Source organism: Serinus canaria, chromosome 3, assembly GCF_022539315.1.
Source record: "Serinus canaria isolate serCan28SL12 chromosome 3, serCan2020, whole genome shotgun sequence".
Classification (NCBI taxonomy): domain Eukaryota; kingdom Metazoa; phylum Chordata; class Aves; order Passeriformes; family Fringillidae; genus Serinus; species Serinus canaria.
Window position 1 is genome coordinate 32,786,892 of NC_066316.1, and position 26,214 is coordinate 32,813,105.

The window sequence follows — 26,214 nt, forward strand, 5'->3', positions numbered from 1 at the left end:
TGTGTCTCAAATAGAGAACTGCAGAAAGTAGCCTATGTCCCCTTCAAAACCAGCAAATGGGTCACCAAAACAACTTTTTCCATATTGAGCACACCAGTCAAATCCAAGCAGCACTTTCCAGTGAGAAGTGAGGACTTGAGACTCACAAGTGGGAAGAACATGTGGAAAGCAGAGAGTAGTAAGAAGCTGGGCATCCCAGCACACAACTCTGGAATCCAACTCCATAGAAAAATGCATTTCATTAGTTCTGCTGCTCAAGCACGAAAACTTGATTTTTCCTTTTGAAGAGATGCTAGCCAAATTCCAATACTTGTCTGGAATCAAGATTTAAATGCCAGCAGAAGATTTTTCCAGGAATCAACATGATACAATACAAGTATAACCTTTGCTGCTAACAGGGACAGGTTTTAGCCTGTCTAGTCTTTAGCTACATAAAGGAGCTACCATACCATATATGATACAATTTGCTTTTAGACCAGTTCAACAGAGCAGCAGCATAGAATAGTTCCAGCATTACTCACTCTATTCACTTATTTTAAGCCTCCTCTGTTTATGTACCAGTTCCAAAAAGTCTCTCCTAACTATGTTTCAGAGACCTCAATATCCAGAGGAAAAAAGACACACTGCTATTCACAGAGATAACCAGACAAGATTATCTAGAAGAGTCTCATGTAAAAACCTCCAACAATACAAAGCTTCTTAAAATTTTCTGCCTTATAAAAAAGCCCCAATAATTTATATTTTCTTACCCTATGGAGCTCTACACCAAAATAACGAACCAGATTAGGGTGTTTGATGCCTTCAAAAATCTTCAGTTCATCAGCTGTTTCTTTGATGGTTTTGTGATCATTAGGTTGAAATCTTATCTGCAAGAAAGATTTGTCAATATTTTGCTGCTATTTCAAAGTAATAAGGAACAAAATAAGCAAACAACCTATCCTAAACTCAAACACAACAAAAAGGTTTTTTGTTGTTGTAAAATAGCACCATCACACAAAAAACCCCGAATTACCCCTTTCCATCTATAAGCAAACAAATAAAGCACACTAAGCTATTTCTGGAAAATTACCAACAACTATGACTTAGAAACTTTACATGAGCAAAATTACATCACTTAAATGTGTCAATGCACTTGTGTGCTTATATATATATATATATATATATTTCTTCTGTGCTTGCCTTCTGGCTTAAGTGTGGTAGACAGACACAATACAAGAGAATCAATGTCAGAGAAAGCTATCATTCAACAAAGATTTTTTGCCAGGTACTTTATCACCAGAGAGTCTAAGTGATCTCTTTGAGGGCTTTATCCACTAAGAACAAGGCAGCTGCAAGGAAAAGGCGTGGCATGAAACAAATACAATCAAAGGTTTTGATGAAAGAAACAATTTTTCATTACTTCTCCTACAATATGCTGTGATGGACTGTTCAGTGAGCAAAAACATTATTCTGAAAAACTGATTTAATGCTTCTAACCACACAAAGATAAGCAAGATGAATAGCAAGTTATGGAAGATGCTACTTTTACCACATTGTTAGAAAACAGAAGCTTCATTAACTGAGTGCAGGACAACTGCTAAAGAAATAAATGCACATAATTGCACTGAAGGAAATAGTGCCCTCAGTTGCTAGGATGTTATGATTGTTACATTCTGTGTAACAATTCCAGGATACAGTTTGTACTCAAGCAGTGGTATAATTAAATACATGAAGATTACAAAAAGGTGACAAATGATATTCAAGTATTTTACATATTCCCTAATGCATAGTTGCAATACTATGTATTTGTAGTAAAGCTTGTCCACTATAATCTGAAGTAATTTTAATGACACTGTGGATGAGGTAATACAACCACAGTGTCATTGGTGCAAGGGCAGGGGAATGCAATGCTCTTAACCAGTTAAAAAAAAAAAATCAATAAATCTAACTTCCCCCAAGTTATACTTAAAGAAATCCAGAAAAGCCTTTCATTTGGAAGTTGCAAACCCTTTTCATTCAAGCCTAGTGAAACAAACATCTCTCAAAGAACATATATTTATGAGCTTACTTCAGCTTCTGCTAAAGAGCACACACAGGCTGATCTGTAAACAGCACCTGCACCTAGAAGGCAACTCTGAATTACAGAAACAGAGTGCAGCTGATGGGGGGGCGAAATGTTATTTCATCAGGAGAAAAAAAACAGCAACAAAATCTCAAGTGTTGGTATTAGTCAGACTGAATATGGTACAAGAAGTTAAGCACAAGCCCAGTCTTGCTTTTCTACACCTTGGAGGTCACATACATATTGTGTGTGTGTGTGTGTGTGTGTAAGAACTCACTCATAAAATGTAACTGCTGCAATGTCCAATGGCTGCCACAGTCACTGCTGTGAACACTTAATGTTTGCAGTTGTCTAAAAATGTAGAACTACATTAAAACTAAACAATAATTTAAAAGAAAAACAACACCAAGGTGTTGTAGGGGAAACAGATCTCTACATCTACACAGCTTTTCTTACTTCTACCCTGAAAACTAGTTTTTCTGTACCCACCAAGTTAGTCAGCAGTTTTGTGACTCAACCTAGCTCACACTATGGGAGAAGCTGAAAAACATCTGATGTCACACTTCCTATCTTTTGCTCTAAGGAATGAAGAAAAAAGTAATAAAATATGAGAGGAAACAGTGCAAAGTAAAATATTAATTTGTATACAGTCTTCACTAATCTTTCAAAATTATTTAAAATCTCTTAATGGAGGTTCACATATATTAAGCATTCGTTTAAATTCACAAAGCATTCTATGAGATAAGTAAAAAAAAAAATTACATACATTTAAATTGAAAATTATAAACTGAAAAGCAACTTGAGAAAAGTGCTAACAGCAGCTGTGGCTACATGAAGAAACAATTTGTCTTCCCATCCTTTCCCAATTAGCTAACAGCAGTGTGCAGAAACCCTCAATGCCTCCTACATCACCCACATTTGGTTTAGGAAAAAAACAAGGGCAGCAGTGGTTCTTGTATTCACAGTACTCACTTCCTTCATAGCCATCAGCTCTCCAGTGTCAACACTGATACAAGTATAGACCTTCCCATACTGGCCTTCACCTGCAAAGTCAGAGTAAGGAAAATTCAGTACATTGCCTTCAACAAGCAACAGGTACATCAACTGCAATTAGGGAAGATCACTGCTTTTCATCTTTCTTTTAATTTACAACTCCAAGTAGCTTTTAACTGTACCAATACCACATTCAAAGCCCTGAATTCAAGCGGAATGAAAGTAACAACATTAATCAGCTAACCTGAGAGAAAACTTCTCAAGAACAAATATCTTCCCCCAAAATCCCAAACCACAGAGTAAAATATGATCATATGGGGGCAATAAGATTGGTGAATTAAATCCCTGAGTTCCAACTAATTTCCATTCATATTTCTGGTTCTTCCAAATGTAGAACTTGAACATTTTATACGTTTAAACACACACAGGTAACACAAGATAAGCCTAACCAAGTCCTTCTCCTTGTTTCCTGTTATTTGACCAATGAAAATGTCAGTGGCTTTCTACATTAAGAAAATCCTAGCCACAACAGTATTTTGTATTTTAACATTTTGATTTCAATAAAGTTGACAATACCTATGCAGAGACCCAAGATTTTTAAACAGAGTCTTTGATTTCCTTTAAAAACATTAAGTTTGGTATTTTAGCTAGATAAATGGAAGTATAAAGAACATACCAATTTTGTTTCCTCTCTGCCACTTGAAAGTCACTTTTCTCAAACCTACATGCATGACATTATCATAAGATTTCGGTGTGTCACAAACTTGGCCAATGATGTTCTTCCTTCTCATCTCTCTGTATCTCCTTTCTTCAAACAACTGAACAGACTTTTGAACAGCTTCCATCGGGGCTTGCTTGGAAGCAGTGTCTAAAAAGAGTGATGAACAATTTCCTTGACTGAGAAATATTCACCATTATATTTTGTTATCTTTTGATACCAAATGAAATACCCAGAGTTAAAAGAAAACTATTTTGTGAGTCTAATTAAGATGTAGGAAAAGAATAAGACATTTTAACAATCACATATGAAACTATCACTTTTGAATCACACACGAAACTAAGGTAAAATGAGAACAATTGTACTTTCCTAATCATCACTTACTTGATTCAAAAAAATCACATTTATGAAACACAACACACTTGTTTGCATTTGACCTCTAACTAACCTCTGATAGAGGAAATATGTTAGGGTCATAAAAGCACTAAGGAAAGGAGGACAGGTAAGGTTTTGTTCTTCAGACATATGAGAGGTTTCTTGAAAGGGCCATGGCATCTGTTATTTCAAAGATTTAGATGTATTAGAAACTCCAGCTCTCAAGTCTTATCATGAAACAGCATCCTAGTGAGTGAGACCAAAGAGATCTCAGGGCAGTGTTAGCTCATCCCCTCCTAGCAAAGCACAAAAATTATACATCTGTCACTACTGACACCAGTAGCCTAACCTTTGGCAGCCTCCAAAGGATGGAGATGATACTCCCAAACTATATATTCTACTCCCCTACCCACAGTTAATATTAGTTCCTCTATACTAAATATGTCTTGCTGTAGTTTTAAATCAAAATCTTTGCCTTCTTCACAGCGGACAGTATAACCAATTCCCATTACAGCAATCTTCTAGAAATTTTCAAGTTTTCCCTCATTCATATTTTTTAGTTTAGACAAACTGAAATTCATTCAGTATTTATGTTCTGACTTCAAGATTTCAAAATAAGAATTTGTAATTCTTCCTGTGTTCTGTGTAAGACAATAAGGAGACCAGTTTCCAACATAACAGAAACGTTTTCCTCATGTTTCCTGGGGTTCTACTCTCACATTTATGTTTGCCACAATATATCCACCAAGCTTCACGCATCGATCCGTACAGTACAGGAGTGTCTGAAGTGATCAACTTACTTTCAGTTTCATGAAAATCAGTACAAAGTCAGAGAGAAAGAGGCCCCACAATAGCCTTAAATTTAGGAAACAGTGTGTGACCACACACTATTAGATATCCAAAACAGGAAAATCTCACACTGGGGAGAGATCTTGGGAAGTGAGAAAGTGCTTCCCACTATCATAACTGGGCACTGAATAGGGACAGCAAACTTCTGCAATTTCTATATAGTAATAAATAAACACAATTTTGTAGAACACTGGTAGTACCTTTCAGAAACTGAAAAGAATCAACTTTTATAAAGTTTAATTACTCCTACCTTGTGACTCTGTTAGCAATATCCCATACCTGCAATCAGGGTTTTTTTTTCTCCCTCCTATAAAGCTGTTCACAAGCTCTCTGTTCTGCTGTGAACTCTTCACAATCCACAATAAAATCCCACCTTTCAGTACAGCACTGGTCTAACAGACATTGCATTACAGTGATTCCCAAACACCTACCTTTGGTCTGGTTGATCAACGTTCTGAGCTCCCAACTCCGCCGGGATGAACCACTGGAATCTCCTTTTGGATACAATGGCTCTAGAGAAACAACAGTGTGAGCACAAAAGTAGCTTTACCTCATATTAAAGATAATGCCACTATTTTCAGCAGAAGCTGAAAATTAGTCTACATATAGGACTAATAGCCCTACATGTACAGCAACATACGCTCTTGAAAACAAAATTGACTTCTCTTCAGAAAACAAATTATAACATAGAATTTCATTTGAATAGAAACAGAGATCTCCTTCCACAACTTAGGGAAGCACTTCAAGCCAGGACACTCAGAATCAAAAATGCAAGATATCTGTAGGAAAACAATTTTCTAAGGTTCCTTAGAATAAGATTTGTATTAATTCCAACCTAAGCCACCTTCCTTTTCATATATACACCAAAAAAAATGGAATGAACATGAGGCAGACAGTATTTTAAACATCTGCTTAAAGACAAAGATGAAAAAAGTCTCCCGCACCTTTTAATGTAAATTTTTAAGGCATTCCTCTCTATGCAATCCAGTGTGGATGGCCACAATATCAACTCTGTTTTGCATCAGATTTTGTACTTCCTTTCAATTTGCACAATCAATCTTTCAGTGTACTTGTTGCAATAAATACCACATATACAGGGGCTGGGGAAACCTGAGAGAGAAGCCCTGATCAGGACATCAAGTCACACATCCTGCCCCTTCTTCCAGGATTCAAACAACAGCAAGTACTTTTAATACAACTACTGCAAGGATAAAGAACTGGACAGAAAACACTTCACTGTCCTCATGGATCCAGTTCATACCTCACTAACAGTGTTTCAAAATTTACTATCAAATGGGGCATATAATTCAAAAATAATATTACTAATTTCATTTTGAACATTGGAACTCAGTAAAGCACTAGGAAATCCCTTCAGATACAATTCAGAAACAATATGAATGGCAAGAGAATAAAGAATATATCTTAGAACAAAAGGACATTCTCTGACCATATAAGCCCACAAGTTAAAAATCTAAGATTTCTGAATGTGATGAGGTGAAAAAAATTTTTTGAAAGGGTAAGAGCTGGGAACAGAGATAAATATGTTCATGACATAAAGCATGTGCATAGCCAGATCACAATTTGTTACTGTGACAATCACCTTCTCGCTCTTCAGTGGGACTGGAGTGACGACTAAGGGATCTGAACTGCAACTCAGCTGCTATTGAAGCAAGTCGATCATTTTCAGGGACACTGGAACCCCTGTTAAAAGAGCCATCATACCAATTAACATGGCATAAGTGTTTATTTACTGCAATGCTAATTTAACTGCAGTTTTTAAGAGACAGAACCTCTGAAGCCTAGGATATGAACCATGAAAGCAACATGAAAAGAAAACTGATGCCAAAAGGAAAACAGAAAAGCCTCTCTGTGCTTTTTCACTCAAATGAAGACTTTTCAAAATATTACTTAGATTATTTTAGTTATGCTGCTCTATGAAAAAGCCCTAAGCTTCCAAAGCATAAACTACTTCAAACTGTTTCTTGCCTGTAGCAACAGAATCCATTTTCATGACTTGTAACCTACTACTAAGAACAGCTGCTGCAGGATGCAGCTTGTGCCAGGGTTGGATACACAATCAGAAGTGATTCAGCTGGGTGATAACGTGAGCCACATCATCAGACGAAATGCAGTAACTGATTCATATGTGCCTAGTGCACTGCAAGTACAGTCATAGTCCACAGTCATTAAGTCAGAACCAGTATAAAGAAACATAAGCTGGCTGACAGGAAGGACACTGTTAAATGACAGCTGCCTGATCACTTAGAGGCCTCAGTTCTTCTGGCCAGCACTGAGTGGAATCAGATGCCTCAGAGTTAAGAGTCAGATGAACAAGAAGGCTGAATAGAAAGGAAAACAACATTAAGAGAAACAAGACTTAAATTCTTAGGTCTTCAGCCACCTTCCTCCAGCCCCAGACAATTAGTCCACTCATTTTAGAGCTGTAAATTCTTTGCAGAAGTCTTTCTACCCTTTTGCAATAGGTTCCCCTTCAATCTTTGAAGTTTGATGGAGAAGAATTGTGACTGATGTCTCCTTAAACATAGTATGTTAGAGGTATGAGCTAAATGCTACTGAAAAGTGAGCAACATTGTTAAATCCTTCACTGAAAGCTAACCACTACAAAAAGATTAAAAATACTTTGCATGACAAGGTCCACACACACCTATGAGAGGACTACCAGTCCTATAGTTGTTTCCAAATTGTATCTGAGTATTATCTAAAAATAGTTTAAAAAAATCCCCAAAAATAACAGAAAAACACCGCTACAACCTTGAGAACAGAAGTCAAAACCACAACCACCTATTCCCATGTAAATGTTCTCCATACAATGTTTGCTTTGCACTTCCTTCTTCTGCCCAACCAGATTTTATAAGTTTGAGCAGGAACTGAAACTAAACTAGTGAAAATCCTCAATATTTTTCAGGAAGTTGAGGTTTTAATGAGCAAGAAGGCTAAGGTGGTTCTCAGCATATACAGCAATGATTTCTGATGCATGAAATGCTTAAAAACAAGCAAAGCTACATCACCTCTAAAATGAAGCAGCAGCTGAACAGGCCTAAGCACTACAGCTTTGAATGCAGATGCCTAAATCCCGTTTCAGGCCCGTCTTAGGCACCCCCACCTTTTATTCATCCAGAAAGTCTGTATGCATATTATTAGGCAACAAATTATAGTAAAAGAGAAGAATGCTAGATAATTCTTCGCTCCAGCCCTGGATAAATAACAAAATGACGAATAATAACCACAGTTAACTCAAAAATTGACCATCTATAAAGACTATAAACATAAGCCTAGCATAAATGTATAAATACCAGAAAGCTCAATGTAAACAACCAGGTATTAGTGCTTTGGATTTTAATTTCTAGTTATACTATAATGTCTTTTTCTTTTGATTGCTGTTGTTAAAAAAAAAAAACTTCACTAGAACTATGGTGGCATTTGTGCACTATGCACTGCCTAGTACAACTGATTTACCAAGTTCCTACATTCAACTTTTCATAGATATCTAATGCTTATAATCATGTCTTAAATGTCTAAAGAGTTTCTGGAAAGTGTCCAAAGCTTCTGTCTTCGTGCTATTTCTGCACTGGACTCCACGCTTTGCCAAACCACAAAACATTCTGTTGATCCAAAAGAGTCTATTTCTCTTTGGAGCACAAAAAGTAAATTCATAATTTAGACCATAATGCATCAAAGTTTGAAACTTTCTTTTAACTATACTAAAACAAAAAAAATTTTATAAATACATTACATTGTAGTATTTTGCCTTCCTCAATAAACAGAACCCTGAAAAAAAACCCAGCAGCCTTCAAAACTCTCTCTCTGCTTTCATAAATTCTTTTCTTCAAATGATTCTTAGCTCACACAGGGTATTAAATGCTATTTAAAAATCTAGACAGTGCATTAAAAAAAAAAAAAAAACAAGATTATGGGATATTTTATGAACAACCATCAGAAAAATGGATTCAGAAAAAAGCTGAAAACTCTAAGAAAAATACAAATCTTTAAAAACACTAATTAGGCATCCCACTGTCAGGGTATAAAGCTGCCAGAACCTCTTAGAGAAAATTTTCTAGCATGTTACTTACTTGAAAGGGCTATTCCAATGCTGCAGACTACTGCCTACTCTGTCTTTTTCATGATGGGGCTTAAGACACAAGCATAAAGGATATATAATGTCTATGTTTGAATGACAAAAATTTCAAGATGTATTTTCAAGCAAAAAAAAGGTCTGAATTGATAAGCTATACATCTGGAGGCTACTGTAAAAGGTGCAAGTCACGTCTTGCAATAAAAATGAAAAACTTGCATTTTGAATGAAATCAAAAGATTACATATAAAAAATGGCCATTTACTTCCCTCTTAACAGCTTAATGCATGCTTGTGCCATGCATCTGATAACAAAACAAACTATGACGGTCTGCTGGCTCACAACCAAAAATTATTTATTACAAAACAATTCATAATCAAGCTAAATCCAAGTTTGCTTGGTCACCATCAATCTACTGCTCCTTCACCACCTCTTCTCTTCTCTACCAGCTTTGTGATGTAGTCAGATGTGTGTATCCATTCATATGAATTTCTATCCCAAAGAACTTTCAGTACTCTGCAGCAGAAATAAGAGTCCAAAACGTTATTTTTAAACCCTAAGATAACATAACACCACTGTGTTAAGAGCAGGCCTTTCACAGTCAAGGGTGCAGTGGAAAAAAAAAGGTAAAATAAAGTTGGGAGATACGTCAGTGGTCTGACTTGTAATACGAGAAGAAGAAATACCAACAGTCTGAAATTTTAACAGCCAAATGAAATGTCAAAAAACAATAAAGATACTAACATAGGTCTGTCAAAAAAATGTCACTTGTGATTATACAGAAGCCATTTCTGTTACATATCCTGATACAAGAATAGTTTTTAAGTTTATTCTGCACCACCCTATGAAGCCAAAGGAGCAGCAAGAAATGATTTTAAAAAATCCTCACATGTTTAATTTTGCATTTGCCACTACACAGTATTTCAAAATACTTGTATTCAAAATATGACGGACAATAACAATACCAAAACTGTTAGCTAACATGAAGAAAAAAAAGAAAATCCTTGTCCTTAGTTGTATCTTGCAGTTATCTCAGTGGAAGTGATGCTATGATTCTAAGTATTAGTTATCAGTACTAATTATTTACTAAAGTTATACCAATGAGCTGACTGGCATATATTCATTGCATGGACATTTTACTGAGCAAATCTGTAATCTAAGTCAGAACTGCATGCTTTAACTACCACATGTTCAGGCTTTTTGAATCTGAAAGTGGTGTCATCATGGATTTCCAAGACATGTGACTTTGCTCAAGTGGAACATGAATGAAGGAGCCAGTGGAAGACACGATGGAGGGAAGAGCACGGTGCAAACGATCTATTAGGATGTATGTGGGAACAGTTATGTGGGTGATGCAGGGAGGATGAGTCTGCTACGGCACGGAGCGCAGCTACCTGGTCTCATTTGCACTGCTGAGAGGTTTGGGCTGGGCTGAGTCGCTCCCGACAGGAGCAGGAGCGGGGCGACTCACGGCAACACTGCCATGGCTTCGCGCATCGCAAGGGACGCTCCGCGTGCTGTGGCAAGGAGAAAAACTTCAGGAAAAGGTTAAAAAAAAAAAAGGATGGAGTTGAAAGTTTGTTTTAGAAACAAAATATTGAAGTGTGTATAATGATGCCTGATTTTAGAAGTTTTTCAATTACATAAAGATTTTTATTCTGGGTCTCAGAAGCTTTGTGGCTGCCAATGTATACAATAATAATAATTGTCAAAATAAAAATCTTCTAATCTTTAGAATACTACTAGTTTCTGCCAAAGCTAAGTGGGTTCTGAAAAAAAAGTCAATTGTAGAGTTTCTCACTGTCATCATATTCTTGGAAAATAGGGCCCTCTGTGTAAAATTATGCATGGTGATGTTTATTTTGAATTTTTTTTAAACTATTTTTGTTATAATTCTCATGAAAACTCTTTCAAAGGCAGAAGAAAAGGTCCACTGTTTTAAGCTTATTCACAGTAGGTTGGTAATGATGCAGAAATGCCACCATATCTCAGAATGCTGCATTTTTAAGTTCCATGTATGTAAATTGCAGAAAGCACTGCCACAGGAACTTCAGCAGGCATTCAAAGTGTGGAAGGAAATATAAGTCTTGTTAATGAGCAGTTTTCACTGAATTAAAGCTTTTTACGTTGAAACACTGGTTTCAGGAAAGATAAAGGGGATAAAAATTACTTCAAAGTGAGAACCCATGCACCAACGGGGTGGGAGGGGGGGGAAAGGGGTGGCCAAGCAGCGCGAAAAGGAAACTTGTATTGTCCTTAAAAGCACATCAATAAATTCTGGATCACATACATGCTAATTTTTTCTATCTGCTTCACCCTCAAAGGGAAAGAGAAGGTACTCCACTTACTGACATTCAGCATAGCCAAGAGAGGATAAAACAGTTTAAAATGCTGTACTAATGCTTAATACCTGAAGCCTTCAGGCGTGGGGATGATGAGATGAGGATTTGGTGGATCACTATGGCACCGAGGCACTTTTACAGGACGGGGACTGTTTCGATGAACAGCTGCAAACATAAAAACAGATCATATTTACTCAGATGTCAAAAAAACTCTCTTAAGGGCCATTTCAAGACAAAATTAAAACAAATTCCTATTTACAGAGTTAAGTGTGAGCTGGCATGTATTTTCTTATCCTTTAATAAAAATACATATTATTCCAACTTTGAATAAATCAATCGTATGTATTAATACTTTTCATACTTTTGTATTACTTAACTCATCCATAAAATAATGAAAATTCTCCAGATAGCCAAAAACTAGCAATTAGAAAATGTGTACATACTTCATAAAAACTTCATTACTTCTACTTCACAAATTAATCTTATTACAAAATAAACATTAACCAAATAATAATTAGCAGAGAGCAATATTATGTTCCTTTCCATAAGAATTAAGCTCTCTCAGACAATAATAGAAAGCAAATTAAGCTGTGGAAAAAACCCACATATGACAGTTTTACCCAAACTAACACCACCCATGACAGTCTGCCCCAAGGAAATGGTACAAATGGACAGGACAAACCCCAAATGGGTATCACTATCTTTAAGCCTAACTAATTCAAGATACTAGAGCAGTCTACACCATCTGCCCCCAACTCCTCCTTAAATACTAAGAAAAATACTGTGGCAGTCACATCTTCAAGACAGCTGGTTGCCCTCCAAACCATGAGTCAGTACTTTCTGCCAGGCTACGTTCCTCTCAGGGAGCTAAGTTTCTGCCTTGTTTGCACTACTAGGGCAAGCAAAAGATGGCAGGGCCAGATGTTGGTTGTCCTGCTGTAATTGGCAAATACACTAGCAGGAGACCCAGAAGGCAGCTCCTACTCCACCAGGGAGACATCAGCTGTTTCACAAAGCAAAAAGACAGGATAAACACCAGGAGATACACAGCTACATGTCTAGAGGCAGCAGTGTGAACACTACTGGATCTTCAGCTTTGGGAAAAGAAGTAAAGACCACAGTGGGTTTAAGTCCTTCAAAGTGGTATGCAAATGTAACTAGGAAATCTTTTTCTTCTGATCAGGAGATAGGAATGGGTATCTGCAACATCTTCACCCACGATGCAGTTTATGTTAAATTTCACAAAGTTTCAGACTGCTGTTGAAGTCTGCACCACTTATCTGTGTCACCTCCTCCCCAGGCCTCTGAGATAAAAGCTGTCAAGCAATTTAGTTTGTGTGATCTGCAGTGTCTGCAATAACATTTATAAGAGTTTCAAAAATTTGGGATCATCATGCTGGTGATCCACCTAAAACAGGTCTCCCTCTTAACAGCAGTACTGAAAGTGAATGTACAGGTTTTACATCACTGTCCAGAATTTGGCTAAATTTGATTTTAGACTATGCTTCTTTGATTGACTTACACTGCAAAATGTTTGTCAGCTATAAGACCCTCTCATCAAAATGATATCAAAACAAGCTTTCCTGAAAACTGGAAAACCTCCTCTGCTGGGGACAGATTACCTTCCCCTCAGGTCTTCTATCATCAAGCCCACCCAAGACATGAGCATCAGGAGAAAGATAAAAAAGATGACAAAGTATTTTGAAAAGTAAACGAGTCAATGGAGTTGAGAAGAAAAATACAGAAACAGTGCTGAGAAAGAAATGAGTAAAAGGCACACACACCAGGCAAAACATTATTTTCTCAAGATGCATCATCAAATACGTTGATTTCACTCTGATGATATTGACATTTATATCTATAAAATTGTATTTTACATTATGCCATATTTTATAGCAGAGAACTGTTTTGCACAGCTCCCATGTATAACTCATGTGTACTTGATAATATAAAGTCCATCAGAAGCAAAAACATCTGCAGTGCCAAAGTGTAAATAACTGCAGCATTACAATGAAAGTTTGAGAGAGGGAGCTGTAACTGCCTTCTTAAAGTTAAAACCAATTCTTTACCCAAGCTTTAAACAACACAGCCCCTTCCTATAAGATTTGTAGGACTTCACAGGAAAGATAAAATGAGAGGAAAAAAATCTGTAAAGTTTTGAAATTTCTTGGGTAAAACTACCACATATTTACACTTTATCAGGGAATAATGGTTTCACATCAATCACAAATAGATTGAAAATACTTTTATTGGTATTTTTTGCATTTTAAAAGCACTCTACAATCAAAATTCTGTAACAGCAGCAGCAAAGCTCCAGAACAAATGCCAGTAACTTCTGCCTTACCAAGGTACAAACCTGTAACAGGACTGTGAGGTTTCCCAATAACATGGCCAATGCACTCATTCATCAGAGCTTGTAAACTCTAGGAAAGACAAACAAAAAGTTGTGATGTTTTGTTACAAGAAGGTTAATGGTCATATGACAAAGCTCACAGTAACAAAATTACATTGTTCAAGCACGTATGCAATCTGCCAAATAAGCCCCTATATTCTACCTATTCTAATAAACTTCTGGATCCACATTAGCATTTTGACTTAACTGATTTTTTTAAAGCTAGAAGTCTTAGCTTTGTCTTGCCTTTTGTCCTTGTCAAAATTACATAACTGTAAGAACTGAACAGCGGCATATCATAAAGAACATTTGAAAATACAAAGATATTGGAACTTAACATTCATTGTTAATATAATTAAAATCACATTTCCTGGGAAAACTGTAACAACCTTCTCTGCTCTTACCCTCCACATCCCAAGAAGAAACCTAAAAAAATTGTGGGAGAATATGATGGCCTGAATCTTAAGATGAAATTCTGTTAAAACAAAAAATATTAAGCCCTGCATTTTAAAAGAAATTCACTTTCTTTATCTACCCATGAAGCTATCAAAACTTTCATGAAAGGAATTTTAGAAGTTAAAATCACTGAACTGGGTCTCAGACAATCTGAGCCAAATTATTAGGTGCACTATTCAATAGGTATGTAATCCTGGACAAGTTGTTAAATCTTTCTCTGGTTCAATTTACTTGTCAGAACACCAGGGATACAATGCATCTTCACAAAGTAGTAAAATTATGTTCTTTGGTAAAGCTGCTATGATGGTCACTTCTATTTGCCAGTCACTCAGTGTAGCCAAAACTTCTTCCAAAAATTCAAAAACTCAGTGAAGACCAAAAAGTTCAAGGACTAAGAAAAATCAGAATTATAAAACTAACGAAGCACTGAGCTTGAGACTGGCATATTTTACCAATGCAGACTGAGCTAGAATTTCATCTTGAAATGTAGAGGTCTAAATACAGACCATCGTTCTTCCATGACATGATGCAGTATCTGAGAGATCAGAATTGACATTGCCATTTCTAGGTAAAATACTGTGACCTGTGCTATACAGATTAATCAAAGTGGCTTCAAGTGATGATCTCCAAAATTGAAATCCAGTTTAAGAAAAAAAAAGTTCAAAAATGCAGTTAAGGTTTTGAGCTCATCCCTTTTTTCCCCCCTTACTTGCTCAAAGTCTGTTTCAGAAACTGTGTCAAAGCAGAAGAATTTAAGGGGCTGCTTCCTAAAGCTAAAGTATCAGTGTATTCCAAATAACAGCTTAACTCTGTCATTAAGGCAGACAACCCTTTCCCAGCAACACAAATGCAGGACTAACACATAATTTACTAGAGAGCTTCTGATAAAAATACATGCAGAAAAAAGTCGAAGCCATGTATTTTCTGGATTATGCAAGGTTAATGTGGTTGGCATTTCATAACACATCTTGAAATAAGCAAAAATCAATAGGTCCTAACACTCACATTCTGCTATTTTGTGGCAACTGTGCTTGCACTTTTTTGTAGTATTGCATCAAGATGAGAAATAAATTCTCAGAACAGGAAAAGGAAGAAAGCAGAGTAGACAAAAAAGCCAGCTCTAGTCTATTGGGCTTTTTTCATAATAAAAACAAAAGAAAGATGTTCTAAAGTCTGTTTCATGTTGGAACTACTTGAAAATTAAAAAATCTTTAAATGACAGGGATTTTGTATTCACATCCATAGATGAACTTCAAGTGTTAGTTAAGCCTCAGAAACTAAAATTTAGAAACTTATTATCACAACTATAAATCTCTGTAGAAAGCTGCTGTCAGCTATTCAAGACCCAAGATAAGGTGGCCTCCCAAGACAGTACTAGCAACTTTCAGCAAACTGAAACCATTACTGGCAATGATCACAAATCTATTCTTTCCACAATCTAACAAACAGGAGAGATAGCAGCATCAACAGTGATATACCACAGCAATAGCTTCAGAACAGCATCTGTGCTCAGATGTTGTTCTATAAAAAGTATCCCTGAAAAACATACATTGATAGCTTCACTGATATCATTTATAAATAAACACCAATGGAAAATCTTATCCATACCAAGAAGTCATCTTCTGGGAGAGCTGAAATAAATGCTGGCTCAATGGCTTGAAGAAAATCAAAACCTTGAGTTGCCCACCTATGTAAAAGAAAAGAAAAAGACAGAAAATGAAACAGGCTTTAGCTAAAGCCATCATTAAGAGTTTTAACTACATCCAAGAACAGTAAATAACAGTTAATTATTTTTCCTCTGCAAAATATGATAAAATCCTCATTAAAAAAACAGACCAATATATAAAATGTAAAAACGTTACCTTTTATCCAGTTATTTTTGGACAAAGACCGATTTTAGCAAGGACACTGCCAAATAAGGTGAGCAGGCCATGCTATGTATCTAGACCTATAACATGCTATCTTCCAAACAATATCATCAACTCAACCATCATTTGTTTCACAGCAACAAGCCAAACCACTGCAATCCCTGCCTGAAGTCTCCTTTCTGATACAAGACTGAAAGGATCCTAAAGATTTTCATGACTATCTGATTAGTAATGACTGGGCATCAGTGGTTTCATGGCCTAGAGTGGCAAAGTAAAGTAAGTAACTTGGCTGGAATGAGTTGTGCCCTCAGCCACCTGCTGCCCCCATTGCCTCCCTCTTTGACCTACTTGAACTAGCAGCTGCAACTTACAAAACACAAATAGAATCACAGGATATCCTGAGTTGGAAGAGGCACACACAGATCATCAGAAATGAACTTCTGACTCCACAAAGGGCAACAGAGAAATTAAGAGCACACTCCAAATGGTTCTTGAACACCAGCAGGCATGGGGCCATGACCATTTCTCTTGGGAGCTTTTCCCAGCACTTGACCACCTCTCAGTGAAGAACTTTTTCTTATACCAATCTGATACTCCCCAAATGCAGGTTTTAAGCCATTTTTAAGCTATTTTCTCTTGTACAGTCACCAGAGAGAAGACATGAAGTTGCAGATAGCAACTCCTTTTCCTCTTCCCTTAGCTGAGCAAACCTAGCATCCTTAATTACTCCTCATTACATCTTGTCCTTTAGTCCTTTCACCATCTTCACTGCCCTTCCTGCTGCAATATTTTTATGTCCTTCTTAGATTATGGAGCCCCAAAGTGCACAGAGTACTCAAGGTGAGGCTACACCAATGCTAAACACAGTGGTACAATCACTCCATCCAGCTGATTAGATCTGTTGTGCCTAAGGCACCCCAGGATATAGTTGGCCACTTTCACCACCTGGGCACATCGCTGACTCAAAGCTTACAACCTACAAGAACCTCAAGGTCCCTTTCTGAATGGCTGCACTCCAGTCTCTTGGCCTCTGATCTATATGGATACCCAGAGTTACAGCACTCCGGGTGCAAAATCTGGCACTTGCCCTTGTTAAATTTCATAAGGTTGGTTATTGTCCAGCCCTCATAACCTATCAAGTTCTCTCTGTATGATCTCTGTGCCCTTGAGGGAATTAATGTCTTCTCCTAATTTAGTATGGCAAACTTATTTAGTATGTACACAATTCCTGTATCCAGGTCACTGATAAAAACATTGAAAAAAACGAGCCCTAAAATTGAGCCCTGAGGAACACTCTAGTGACCGGCTGCCAGCCAGACATCACTTCATTTACTCCAATTTTTTGAGCCCAACCCTTCAGCTCTACCAAAAACTACCATGGCAATAACAAGTTGGCTGTTACCTGGGTCGAGTGCCTCGGCCACTCTCACATTTTGTTAGCACATAATTCATCCATTTTCTGGCAAAGTTGATATATTTGTCTCCAATTTTCTGCCTGAATTCTCCAGACATCAGACGAACAACTTCTTTATGGTACTGTAAGAAACTAAAGATTACTTTTCACATATTAATAAGAAGAACAATATCCACTGGAGTATTTGCAAGCTAACAAAACTCTACAGTATGGTAACAGTCACATCCTATTCGTAAACAAAATTATTTTATGCACGCAGTTGCCTACTTATAGACAAAAAATTAATCGAAAAAAGTATGATACAAAATATGATACAGTGAGAGGCAGTACTGAGCCACACTGTGTTTTTCTGTGTGCATCAGGTATGTGCTGATGTTTAAAAGTGAACACAGCTTTGACGAAACATCCTACATAAACACTTGGTTCTGTAACCAGAGACTGAACTGCAAAGTAGTGTTTTAGTTATACTGCAGTAACATTAAGGGATAAATAAGTTATCTATGTGCATTTAAAATTCAAACCATACCAGCTATTTCTTATAAGACTATCCTAGAAGTACACTAGGAGATGATGCAATCTGTAAAAAATTTTACACAGGAATCAAACAGCAAAACAGTTAAAACATCTAAACACAACATCTTGAATGCCTGCACTATAATGCAAGCACTCAAAAGCTTGTACTGCATCTAAGAACCACCACAAACTCTGAAGAAATATCTCATGTTACAGTATTATGCTACTCTAGGCTCAAAAACAGTGAGAAGGTAAAACCACAGGGTGGTGGAGTGACCATCCTTGGAAGTATTACAAAAATGAGTAAATATGGCCCTTTGTGATATGATTTAGTGAGCATAGTGGACTCAGCTGAAGGTTGCACTTGATCTTGGAGGTCTTTTCCAACCTTAGTGATTCTGATATCATCTAAAATGTTGCCAAGCAGCAGAGCTTATAAGACTATACCTGAAATCATCAAGTTCTTAGAAGCTTTTCAGATTTCCAGGCATTGCTAATTTAACAGATTTATCAGATTCATCTGTTGCTTTTCAATTATTCTCAAGTAAAATTTCTGAGGTGACACTTTGTATGATATCCTGCTAAAACTGGGAAGTAGCAGTTCACTAGAAATTACCAAATGCGAGGCCCATCTACATGAAGGACTGCAAGGAGGATCCAGAAAACAACAGACCTGTCAGTCTGAAGGTTATAGATCATTTAGTATAGGACAACCAGGAGATTAGGACCAGCCAGCACGGGTTTGTGAAAAGCAGGTTCTACTTGACTGACCTGCTCTCATTCTATGAGAAGGTGAGCCACTTAGTGGATCTGGGAAAGGTTGTGGATGTCATCTACCTATATTTCAGTAAAGCTTTTGACATTGTTTTCCACAGCATTATTCTGCAAAAGCTGGCTGCTCATGGTCTGGACAGAGGTTCACTGTTTGCTGTGTAAAAATCTGGCAGGGTGGCCAGGCCTAAGGAGTGGTGCTACACTCTGCTGGCAGCCGGTCACTACTGGGGCTCCCCAGGACTCAGTTTTGGGGCTAGTCCTGTTTTATGTCTTTATCAATGATCTGGACCAGGGGATCAAGGGCACCAGTCAGTCAGTTCACAGATGACACCAAGATGAGTGGGAGTGTTGATCTGCTGGAGGGCAGGAAGGCCCTGCAGAGGGACCTGGACAGGCTGGATTGCTGGACCAAAGCCAATGGGGCGAGGTTCAACATGGCCAAATGCCAAGTCCTGCATTGGGTCACAACAATCCCATGTAGCACTACCAGCTGGGGGAAGAGTGACTGTAAATTTGCCTGGGGTAAAAAGGCTTGAGGGTGCTGGCTGACAACTGGCTGGACATGTTCCAGTATGTGCCCAGGGGGCCAAGAAGGCCAATGGCATCCTGGCCTGTATCAGCAATAGTGTGGCCAGCAGGAGCGGGGCAGTAATGGTACTGGGCACTGCTGAGGTTGCACCTCAAATACTATGTTGGGCCCCTCATTACAAGAACAACATTGAGGTGTTGGAGCAAGTCCAGGAAAGTGCAACAAAGCTGGAGCTCAAGTCTTGTGAGGAGCAGCTCAGGGAGCTGGGATTGTCTGACCTGGAGAAAAGGAGGCTCAGGTGCAACCTTACTGTTTTCTACAACAACCTGAAAGGAGGCTATAGTGAGGTGGGTGTCAGTCTCTTCTCCCAAGTAAAAAGTCTTAGGACAAGAGAAAACAGCCTTAAATTGAGGGGAGGTTTAGACTGGATATTAGGAACAATTTCTTCACTGGTAGAGTGGTCAAGCATTTAGAATAGGCCACAGGAAGTGTTTGAGTCCCCATCTCTGGAGTTATTTAAAAGATGTGTAGATGTAGACATGGTTCAGTAGTGGACCTGGTGGGGGTGAGTTAACAGTTGGAATTGACTATGCTAAAGGTCTTTTCCAACCCAAATAATTCAATAGTTCCATAAATTCTTTTATTTCCATAGTTATTAGTTACCTTATTTGCATCAATGCAAAACCAGAAATTTCAATTGTTTTTTGTTTCCTTACCTCAAACCCAAAATTATAACCCTGAATCATGGCTTCCCGGTAGTATTGCTGCAAAGTGGCAGATTCAGACTCATCAACTTCAGCATCAAACTCAGATGTGAACATGTGATCAACTCTATCAATGGCACTGCTTATCTTATTGCATAGCTGTAATGCATCATTCTGAGTAACAACAAAAAGGGATGGGGGGGGCAGCAAAATATTACTCAGTCTTGTCAATTGTAGAATATAAGGAAAACATGAATCTAACAATTACATTATTTTAAATGAAAAGGTACTATAATGCCACAAAAATTCATTCAGTCTTGAAAAAACAAACATTTTCCAGCAGTTGCATGAAGCCAAGTCCTGTAATTAACTCAAGTATTATAATAGAGTTCGCTTGCATGTGATTAACATTAAAAACAAAGACAGCAAAAGAGTGAGCAGGGAACCAACAAAAAAACCACAAAACAAACAAAAACATCCAACCAAAACCAGACAGACAAGAAAGGAGAAAATGAGTTCTACTCTCTATAGCGTGATCAAGCCTTTGGTTCTATTTTCACCTTGCTATCTGGACACAGCCTCTATTGAATGCAGGGACTTGAATGCAGAGACTTGATACTGCCACTTAGAGCCCAACAAACAAACAAACAGCCAAACCAAACCCATCAAAGAAAACACTCATCAAACAAAAGCAAAACAAACAAACAAAAAACCACACCACACCCACAAAACAAGCAAAGAAAGATGTAAAAACCCACACCAAATCCAAGAGAAAACAGAGACTACCCATTTTTGCATTTTCAAATATAGGAAGAAAAGCTGGCTGTTGCAGATAATTGATTTTGACAGAACTTGGTTTTAGAAAATCATACACTTTTTTCAATTCAATATTGCTGCCACTCTGTTGCTATGGTATTTCATCTGCATTATGGACTTGTTTCCCAATTACCCAATGCAGAAATCATTACACCAATATAGCTCAAAAACACACTCACAAGTCATGTGCAAAAACAGAGTGAAAGTTGTACTGAAAGTAAAGTCCAAGAGGACTACCACATAACTTACAATTGCAGAATATGCCATGAGCTTTGCAATCAAATCTTCTTCCACTTTTTTACTTATCAGCAAGCAAAGCATCATCAGTTTTGACAAATAATCTCCAAACCTGCTTACCTTTAGCTGCTGTAGAGCTTTGGCAATGATTGGTTGGCTGGATGTCTGTTCCTGGTGCAGAGATATGAGCCCTTCAATAGACTGCTGGAAAGCTTTTCTCTGACTCACAAGGTGGGCAGACTGAATGACTACAAGGAGGAGGTTATCGACCTAGAATACAAGACACCACCACTTCTTATAAAGAAAATCCTCTTTGTACAAATATATCAAATATCACCAGTTTCCAGTCAGTTATTTTTTAAATTCTAGTATATGAAAGACCTCTAGTCACTATTCATTAAAACCTAAATTCACACAGAAAAGCTTGATGCTGGCAACTAAAACTCTCATCTAGTGGGCAGAGTTCCATTAGGGTAAATGCCACAGCAAGTTTTCATGGGGAATATGGTCCTGTTCACTTCAGGAAAATATGGGAAACATTAAATTACCTTCAGATTAGCTACACACACACACACAAAAAAAAAAAAAAAAAAAAAAGGCAACATCTAAGCAAAAATAATTATATTTTCTTAAAGCAGATGGAAATAACAACCATCACATAAACAAACAGGTTTTATCCAAGAAACCTAGCATACTTCAGGACAAATGCCCACTATTGAATAGGAAAAAACAAAGATTTAACATGCAGTATTTGCTCAAAATTTGAAAATTACCAATATATCATATGTTTGGGAAATCAGAGCTCTGATGTTACACAAATCTATAATAGCATACAGTCACAGATAGTGCTGCCATACTAAGCTCTGCTGATTTCAAACTACAGACAATGCACCTGCAACAAGTTACTCATAAAACAAGACCTACTTCATCCTGATTTTCAATATCTCCTCCCCAAAGAATAATTTCATACTCAAAATCCTTCAAGTGTTGATTATATTCTTTCATTTGATGAGTACTTAACTAACACCTTACATTTTCTCTAGTTTGCAATCAAAATGCATTTTTTTAAAACAGAACCTTTCTGAAGGACTTTTTATTTCCTAATCTTTCAATCCTGGATTTAAAAAAACCTAGTAAGTGTTACAGACACACACACATAGTGTTTTATGGACACTTACATATAGAAGAAACCATTTGCAAACCAATTTTCATCTATTGCTATTTTCATTTTCTGAAGGAAATAATAACCTTGATAGAAGTCTGAAGAACTTCTAAACACTTAATCAAAGGCTGGTTTTTTATTTTTTATTTTTATTGTTCAATTGGAACAACAGGCAAACAAGAAACAATATGTTTGCATGTTAAAAGCAGCAGTATGTAGAGGAGTAACTTTTTCAACTGCCTGTAATTGTCAGAACCCTCTGAATGCCAAAGGTCAGGCACAGTGACATGGAAAGTCACTCCCTTCTTGGACAGTACAGCCCATTTACAGTAGGGATCCAAGGCATTACATACCAAAAGGAAAATTCATATAGCTTAACATTGAGGATATGAGAACACAACGGGATGGGAGCTGGCTCAGCTGTCAGAGTGCAGCAGAACTGCTGGCAGGGAAACCCTGCTGGCTTGGGAAGAAGGAAAGTATGACTGGAAACATTTCTTCCTGCAGAACTGTTGAACATCCAGTAACTTCCAGAGAAATTTAACACCAAATGTCACAATTCATCCAAGATAAAAGCAAATGGTTTCATGCCTCAGTGTGTGGAAAGCAGGCAACCATCACATGTTCTTAGAGACTGATGATTTCCTCATGTTCTGTTTTCGAGTCTTATCTGCCCTTCTGAACACCTAACTAGACATTAAAAGTATCTCTATTTTTTTAATACTATTATACAAGCACAACTCTGAAAAAGGCACATTTGTAGAAACCAATCCTGCTAGGAAATGCTACAATCCATTTAATATTTGCATTTAACACAACGAAGAATCAAACTCACTCCTGAATTTAACTTTTTATTCCCTATAAAAGGACACATGCCTCACTTGAATCACTTCAGCTAACCTGACAGAATAAGCCTTCATAGAGGTGTAGAGGAAGCAAAGAGTGGGGGAATAAGACCACACCCACCTGCATGGTGCGCAGCGTATCAACCGTTTCTACCTGTGGCACTACTTTGACCGGCTGACCCTCCCACGCACTCCAGCTGTCATCTAATTCATGGTCTTTGTCACTGTGTTTGGTCATCAGCAAGTAGGCCTCGTATGTAAGCTCATCTGAATCCTTGGAGCAATCCTTGCCAGCAGCTGCATTGAGGAGCTGCAGAATCACAGCCTTTTCCCCTGCAATACTGCCTGGTACAAATACTTGTAAACTCTCCAGTCCGGGAATTTGTACCTGCAGATAAGAAATACACTGAATGAGTGAATCTCATTGTCTTTATAGCAAATAAAAAGATAAAATAGGTACTATCATTTAAGCAGCAGGAAGAATCTCCATCATAAAAGGCTGTACAATATACATACTAAAACGATACCTTCAGCTATTTTTGCATTGAAAGTCAAAACACATTATAAATTATTTCTTTTGAAATCCACTGGATCACCATTTTCAATAATTTCTTTCTGTGCATTTCAAGTTAATCCTTCTACATATTCTCCTAAATTAATTTTGTTATAAAAGAAGTCCAGTTTCACATATATACTATATATGCATGTAAATACACACATGCATACACATAGTGTATGTATAAAATACACATATAGAATATAAAATATATATATACATATTTTTTAATATAAATTAGTCAACAAAGAGTGGAGTATTAAAAGAAAAATTCCTTCAGAATTCATACATTTCTCAGTGACTACAAAAGACAACAAGTAAACAAAAATCTGTCTAAAAAAGTAACAATTATTCTTCTACTTTCATAAAAGCCAGAATAAGTCCAGTTAGAGCTACTGGACTTATTAAATAAAATACTACTGCTACTGCTTAAATACTACTTGAAATTATATCTGTCACATTGGTAGCAATACTTCAAGCAAGTCAGGCATCAGAAGCAGACTGTAAAATAGCCAGTATGTTGACTTAACATGAGGTAAGTGACTCACAGTGGAGTTAAATTCTCTCTTTTCAGAGTGTGATGTTATCAAGCTAAGACAAAACACTGCACTCAGCACTTCTACCACTAGGCAAGCAGATTTTATAACTAAAGGGACTATAATCTGCAAAATACTAATGGTTGTTACTAAAAGCTAAATTAGATTCCCAAAACTAATGAGCATCTGCCTGAAAAAGGTCATTAAAAATTTAAGCTCCCTACATGATATTAGAGGGATACGTGATATATAAAGTGCTAAATATCAAAATGTGTGACATTTAACCCATGTGTAACAGATGTGTCAAACTCAAGACACAATTTTTTCTTCTAGAAATGTACCAAAGAAAAAGATACAATCTTTCAAAGATCTATACTAAAACTAATACCGTGTGTTAAAGCAGCCAAGACCACATACTTGGGGGACAATTTTTTTTAAATAAACATAAACTGATTTCCCTGGCTATTTTCCAACTCAAACAATTCACAGACCAGGGCCCTGCTGAGCCAGTTGTTTTATCCATGTATTTACAATCCTTTATGAACTTCATCCCTATGAATTTGTTTGTGTCCCCTTAAACGAATTTCTGTATTCAGCAAACATTTAGATAAATCTAACAAGAATTATGTCATGAAAAAGTTAGTGCATTATATCCTGACTATTAAATAGATTAATTAATAATATTTTGCTATATTAAAATTATTTATATAATAATTAAATGCATGGAAGGACAACATAGAACAGCAAATCCAAATACATAAACAGAACAACAAATCCAAGTACATTTGAACTGTTAAAGCAAACAACTACAAAAAATGACTTGTTGACATAGGAATTTTTAAGGAATTTCCAAAACCACAAATGTGGGACTTTACATTGCAGTAAACATAGATCAGCAAGAGCTTAACTTACTTTTGCTGTATAACAGTTTTCTAGCCACAGTTACTCTGGAACAGAACACAGTCCCTGCATTTCTCACATCCTTGGTACTCTCTAGGAAGCTTGCTAGAGCAGACCTACACTATAATACTGTTGCTTTATAAAGCAAAACACAAATCTATAGTCTGAGATTATCTACTCAAACATGTATCCATTCACCTTATAGATTTGCAAGTATTTGTTTCATAGCACTCACTACTAAGTGTTATTAAACAGAAAGGTTTTCCCTCAGTCACAAAGAGACTCTTTGGAAAAAAAAGGAATTAAGGCACTGATTTCCCAAAACACAGACTAGCATTCTCACTCATACAAGCACAAGTACAGACTCTGACTACCACAATTCAATATTAAATACACAACACTTTAAATGTTGAAATATAGATGTCCCCTTAAAACACTAGAGCATGCCAATATTTGACATTTTGCTTAGCATACTCAGTTCACTTTCATGCCTCGAAACTTTATTACCTATGTGAATTTACCTTCACATACTCTTTTGTTTTCAGAGCATTCAGAAGATCTCGCACAGGGGCTGACAATGCAAATTCTGCTGCTATTTCAAGGTCCTACAAATAATGACAAAACAAAGGAATATGCTTTCAGACTAAATTTCTTAAATGCATATAAATAAGAGGAGACTCTGTTAACTTACCTTCCTCAGCATTTTAGCAAAACCAAGAGCTTTGGAGGCCCTTTCTCTAGCTTCATGGAACAGCTCTTTCAGTGCTCTGCTGGTCTCTATAACAGACCTCCTGAAACATTGGTAGACATGAAATGACAATGTTTTAATAAATCATATTACACATACACAGCCATTAGAAAATAATTATTTACATATATGTTAGCAAGAAGAGCATAAATATTCACAAGCAGCTGTCAAATAAATTGAACTTGCATAGGCACATTTTTGGTAAGAATAGAAAAAATTAATTCAAATATCATTACATAAAAACCTCTCATAGCCTGAACTACAGAGAAGGTTACTGGGCTTTAAAATAAACAAAATGATGACGCATTACTAGTGCACACAGAAATACAGTGATACAGTCTATGGAGCCTAGG

At 37.0% G+C, this 26,214-nt stretch overlaps 1 protein-coding gene across 4 annotated transcripts in view; it reads right to left on the reverse strand.

The window, feature by feature from the left end:
* Window positions 1–26,214, reverse strand: part of MAP3K4 (mitogen-activated protein kinase kinase kinase 4) — a 63,287-nt gene that overhangs the window by 9,985 nt on the left and 27,088 nt on the right. Inside the window, exons 8-22 of one of the 4 annotated variants that reach the window (XM_030235509.2) lie at window positions 25,805–25,904; window positions 25,635–25,718; window positions 23,243–23,509; window positions 21,235–21,384; window positions 20,074–20,235; window positions 17,530–17,663; window positions 15,868–15,946; window positions 13,768–13,834; window positions 11,480–11,576; window positions 10,464–10,586; window positions 6,577–6,677; window positions 5,408–5,488; window positions 3,711–3,902; window positions 3,014–3,084; window positions 750–866 (exon numbers count right to left, since the gene is read on the reverse strand). In XM_030235509.2, coding sequence (XP_030091369.1) covers window positions 750–866; window positions 3,014–3,084; window positions 3,711–3,902; window positions 5,408–5,488; window positions 6,577–6,677; window positions 10,464–10,586; window positions 11,480–11,576; window positions 13,768–13,834; window positions 15,868–15,946; window positions 17,530–17,663; window positions 20,074–20,235; window positions 21,235–21,384; window positions 23,243–23,509; window positions 25,635–25,718; window positions 25,805–25,904 — 1,825 coding nt within the window. Of the gene's footprint in view, window positions 1–749; window positions 867–3,013; window positions 3,085–3,710; window positions 3,903–5,407; window positions 5,489–6,576; window positions 6,678–10,463; window positions 10,587–11,479; window positions 11,577–13,755; window positions 13,835–15,867; window positions 15,947–17,529; window positions 17,664–20,073; window positions 20,236–21,234; window positions 21,385–23,242; window positions 23,510–25,634; window positions 25,719–25,804; window positions 25,905–26,214 lie in introns of all 4 variants that reach the window. The other 3 variants (XM_030235508.2, XM_030235513.2, XM_030235512.2) reach the window with 3 other exon arrangements.